The following is a 5,396-nucleotide window of genomic DNA, read 5'->3' as shown; positions in this document are numbered from 1 at the left end:
TACTGAAAAACAAGCCTCCCACCCCAGGCTCCAGGTGCACGTTAGCCGAGGGGCAGGGAAGATCTTTAAATCTGCATTTCCATTACATTGGGAAAAATAAAATATTGTTCAAAAAAGTACTTTGCAAACCTTAAAATGCTGTATGAATTCCAGCTTTTATGAACTGAATTCATAACCCAGGTAAATGCTTTGTTACTGGTGTGCTTTTAGAGTTCAGATGATGAGAATGGAAATAACTTTAAATTAACCTTTTTAATGTCATTTTCATAACAAGAATTTTCTTCCTCATTACTGCAAATTTTCTCTTGTTTGCTACAAACCTTTTTGATTCTTCATTTAAAGCAGGGTTTCTTAACCTGGGTACACAGATAGAATAAGGGGTGGGTGAATGAAAAAAAAATCCATCTGTATTTTCACATTATAACGCCTAAGTGAAAGTTGCCATTTCCTTCAGCGATTTAAAAATGTGATTCTGAGAAGCGGCCTATAGACCTCACTGGACAGCCAAAGGAGTCCATGCCACCAAAAAAGGTTAAACTGATCAAAAGAACTTCCTAATGTAACTCCCCTATACCTCAGGTCTTTGATCAATGCTTGTTGGATTTGTTGAAGTGAGATCTTAACATTTATCCCTATCCCCCCTCCCTGGCTCCCACTAAAACGGGACTGGCTAGATATGGGGGGAAACAGTTTTCTATTGCTACCAGGACAGGACCTAGATCCAAAATTGGCCTGTCCCTTAAAAAGAGGCAGCACCTCCAAATGAAACTGTGATTACAGTTATAAAGGACATTGATAAGCTGATATGCATTCAGAGGACAGTGACCACATTACTATTTGAGCATTAGTTGAAGCAGCCGAGGTTGTTTAGAGATGAAGAAGACTCAGAAGCATAAGAATTGTATTCAAGTATTTGAGGGGCTGTCGTATGGAAGAGGGATTCAATGTGCAGAATACTACTTTCTCTGAAGACAAGAGTTGTGAGTTAGGGAGGGGAGGGGTGAAACGGGCTATCCGGTGGGGAGGTAGGCAATTGCTAAGTCTGCTCCTGGAAACACGTGCTGTCTGGCTCTGTTTGTCTGCCAATGTCTGCTGGCATTAAGGAAGGTGGACCTTACTGTTGTTTGTGGTAGCTATGTCTCTGTCTTTCTCCAGTGCTATGCAATCCTCTGTTGTTAGTGTTAGCGGATGTGTTCTTGATGGCTACTGTCAAAATTATATTCTCAACTCAATAAAACGATGTGATAGGTATACAGATCTTGCCACCAATGCTGTTCTGTCACCCTGATCAAAGTACTCAAACTTTCAGTGTTGCAAGAAAATCTAAGACTATAATTTGCAGAGAAAGTGCCAAGCATCATTGGTAGAGGTAGTTTCCTCACCTGGGACTACCCTACACCAGTGAAAGCATAGTGCCATTCCCTCTCTGTGCCCCTCCATTTTTGTAAGGATATGGAAATCTCTGTGAACATCCATGTGCTTGTGTTCTGGTCCCAAGAATAATTGGATACATTGGGTCTCGATTAGCTATGTCTGTGTGCAGCCAATTCATAACACTCTTTTAGCCAAATGTGACAGATCGTGAAATTGTCAGAGAAAGTGGCTGAAATGGGGAATTCAACTGAACCCTTAACCCTCTAATGATATTGGAAACAGTCCCCTACCTAATGCCATTAACTGTTGAAAACATAACATTAAGGCAAGGGACATTAGTGGGGAAAGTTACTTCCAAAGGTGTTTGGGTGGGATTGATGGGAAATGATTTTGTTCTGTAGGGTATATCTGTACCCATATGTCAGTAACTCAAAAATATGTTTTATTTTAGTTTTGAAAACTGAGAGGAAGAAAAAGAGACATAAGAAAAGGAGATTAGTTTCCAGGTTGAATTTGACAAGAAGAGAAATGTTTGGGAAGGTAAAAAGAAGTGAGAGTTTGGGAGTTAACACCCAAGACAGGAAAATTTCCAGTCTGAGCAAGCAAATTGGAGAACTTCAGAAAATGCTTGAGAAGGAAAATCATGACGGAGAGAAAATGCAAGATGCTAACGGATAGAACCAGGTCCAGTTGTCCTCAGACCTTCCTGAATAGATTCCAACAAACACACCCAATGTCAAATACTTACTTTGTAGTGAAAGAAAAATCAGTTGGAAATGGAAGCAGAGAGGGGGACAATAAAAATAATGTGAAGTAATAGTTCTCTTGGTCTTGTTCATTATTTCTGCATTTCTGAAATAACAAGAGCCTAAGTAGACAGAAGTGACTGTCCCCATTGGGGAGTCAGAATGAGGTGGTGGGAAAATTCTGTGCCTGTCCGGTGATCTGCCCAGCACAATGAGGCCTCAGAGTAAGACTTTGTGGAGTGACCCTGTATTCTTTTTTTTTTGGAGGGGGCGGAGTTAATTAGGGTTAAGTGACTTGCCCAAAGTCACATGGCTAGTTTGTGTGTGTGTGTGTGTGTGTGTGTGTGTGTGTGTGTGTGTGTGTGTGTGTGTGTGTAAAGTGTCTGAGGTTGGATCTGAACCCAGGTCCTCCTGACTCCAAGGGCCAGTGCTCTACTCACTGTGCCACCTAGCCACCTGTGACCCTGGATTCTTGAAGGCTTTTCTAGGGATTGTATCAGCAATGCAATATTCACAATGCCTACGGAAATTACAGATATGCTGACATAGTTATCAATCACAAAATATATCAGGCTTGCTATATGGGGGATGAAGAGAGAACATTTATTAGAATACCAAAAGACTGAGTCCCAAAACCAGAAAGTCAAAGCCATAAGAGTAGTTATGAAATTGGCACAGATAGATAAAGTAGAAACACCCACATTCTCAAGTTTTTAAAACAGAACAGGCTACCTCAGGCAAAGGTCCTCCTCTCCCCACTCACAGCAACCACCCAGCGTCCAGGAAGCATGCTCCCAGCAGCTCCGGCCCCTGGCAGTCCTCAGCAGGAGTCCTTAGCAGAAATTCTGGCTGACTCAAAAAGGGGGTCGTGCTTCCACTGCCGCTGCCTCTTCTGCTGCTGCCGCCATCGCCACCACTTCTAGCCACCTCAGGAACTCTAGCTTGGCTTCTGCTACCTCTTGCTCCGCCCCTTCCTGCTACGTCAGCAAGTCCAATGGAGCATAGAAGATCTTTAAATCCCATAACCCTTATATTTGGCCCCAAGATCTTTAATGTCCCTTACTTGACAAAAATACAGTAGGAATAACTGGTGTCAACAAAATTTCACAACAATATAACAAGAATAGCACACAATAAACACAGAAAACCATATTTTAGGGTGGGGCTTGAGCACAAGCTCCCCATCATTCCCCCCACCCCGAACAAATGGGGCCCCAAAATCTTGTGGTAAGGGGTGAAGGACTTTTCTTCCATGGCTACTTGCTGCTGAAATCGGATGTAGAGCTGTCCCTGTCCCAGGGGGTCCCATTTGAGAGGTCAGTTCTTAATATGCTTGATGCCAGGTCCAAGGGTGACATATCACAGTTGCAGACAGGGGGTGACATTCAGCTTAAGCTATCAGGCTTCTACAGGTGGAGGGTACCAAGCCTGTGGAAACAAATCTAGCAAACAAGGTGAACAGACAAAAAATCAAGAAGAAGCAAAGAGACAATAACCAGACTATTGTAGCCTCACTCACGGTAGATTAAATGAGTTAAGGGTACAATTTTGTAATCATCTTCTCCAGAATAAACAATAGTTACAGTGTTATCCCTCCCATGTGCTATAATCTCTGCAGCCTTTGGAACATCATCTGGCTTCCGTTTTACCCATACTTTAGCTCCTGATTTTATTCTATCAGTAGAACCAAATCCTTCAGTTCCTCTGACAGTTATTTTGGAAGGAGGGTCAGTTTTTCCAAGTGGTATTGTTTTACAAGGAATGATAATCACTTGAACTATCCTATCATTTGTATGAATTTGTATGGGCCCTTCACCTAAATTATGGAACATTACAACAATTTCTCCTTGATAATTAGAATCTATTACTCCAGACAATACATGTATTCCTTGAGCTTCTAATCCTGATTTGGGCAAAATCTGTCCAAAGTGATTTTTAGGGATTCTTATGCATATCCCAGTGGAGATTTTTCTTATTTCTTTTCTGTCCAACCAAAAGTCTTCTAAACAATGTAAATCATACCCCACCGAACCAGGTGGTCCTGGGTACAGTGCTGGGACATCTGGCCTCAAGGTCCAATACTCAATATTTGGGATCTTATGTGTTTATTGTTTTCTAATTTGCAGATTGGGGGTCATCATTCTGGCTAGAGGTGTACTTCCTCCCAATGGTCTATTATTCAAATTACGCAAAGCCATGAACAAATTATCCTTCCAATGTTGATATGAATTATTGGAACTTAACTTCCTCAACTGTTCTTTCAGTAATCCATTCATTCTTTCAATTAACCCAGATGCTTCTGGATAATATGGAATATGATATATCCATTCTATATGGTTTAGTATACAATACTTCTTCATTTTATTGCCTTTGAAATGTGACCCATTGTCACTTTGAATCTTCATTGGGGTTCCATAATATAGACTTATGAGATCTAGAGTTTTACAAGTGTTTTTCTGGGTTGCATTCTTATAAGGACAAGCCACTAGTACACCTGAATAGGTGTCAACACAAGTACATATAAATCTACATCCTTTATCTAGTGGTAGTGGACCAATATAATCTATTTGCCAGATTTGGGATGGGCCTTTTCCTCTTGCTATCTCTCCAGTTACTACCCGAGGAACAGTTCACTCCTTTTTCAATTGACATATATGACATTCTTCTGCTATCTGTTTTAACAGTGAATGAGAGATACTAATACCTCAATCTTGTGCCCACTGGTGTGTGGTCTGGACCCCCAAATGGCGTGCTGTTTGGTGGACCCATTTTGCTAATACCGGATCATCAGTTGTTGTCAAAGTAGGGACAATATGTTCAGTAGCAATCTTTGCCAGTTGATCAGCATGAGCATTGTATTCACATTCTGGCGTGGTGAGGGCCACATGAGCATATACATGAAAAACTGACAAGTCAATGACCAAAGATATGTTCCAGATATCTTCCCATAATTCTTTGCCCCAGACTTGTTTGCCATGAATTTCCCAATTTTCATTTTTCCACATAGGCATCCATGTAGCTAACCCATTAGCTACCGCCCATGAATCAGTGAATATATGACACTGTCCTCCTTGTTCTATTTTGATGGCTTGATATACTGCCATAAGTTCAGCATATTGGCTACTTCGACCTATCCCAGTACTTTCCAAAGTCCTTCTAGTACATGGGTTATAGGCCACTGCTTTCCAATGTCTTTTTTGGCCCAAATATTTTGCTGTCCCATCGGTAAACCATGTATGTCTCTTTTGTTCCTCAGTTAATACATCATATCCCTCA

At 41.3% G+C, this 5,396-nt stretch overlaps 1 protein-coding gene across 2 annotated transcripts in view; it reads left to right on the top strand.

The window, feature by feature from the left end:
- Window positions 1-2,175, top strand: part of LOC138150619 (uncharacterized) — a 19,063-nt gene extending 16,888 nt beyond the window's left edge. For both annotated transcript variants that reach the window (XM_069074015.1, XM_069074016.1), the window contains exon 9: window positions 1,826-2,175. In XM_069074015.1, the coding sequence (XP_068930116.1) occupies window positions 1,826-2,052 (227 nt within the window). In that variant the 3' untranslated portion in view covers window positions 2,053-2,175. The remainder of the gene's footprint in view (window positions 1-1,825) is intronic.
- Window positions 2,176-5,396: the final 3,221 nt, after the last annotated feature.

Source organism: Petaurus breviceps, unplaced genomic scaffold, assembly GCF_028583685.1.
Source record: "Petaurus breviceps papuanus isolate PSGF00001 unplaced genomic scaffold, PetGlider_PUasm1.0 90881, whole genome shotgun sequence".
Taxonomy (NCBI): domain Eukaryota; kingdom Metazoa; phylum Chordata; class Mammalia; order Diprotodontia; family Petauridae; genus Petaurus; species Petaurus breviceps.
Note: the sequence above shows the minus strand (reverse complement) of the source record. Positions and strands in the feature narration are given on the sequence as shown.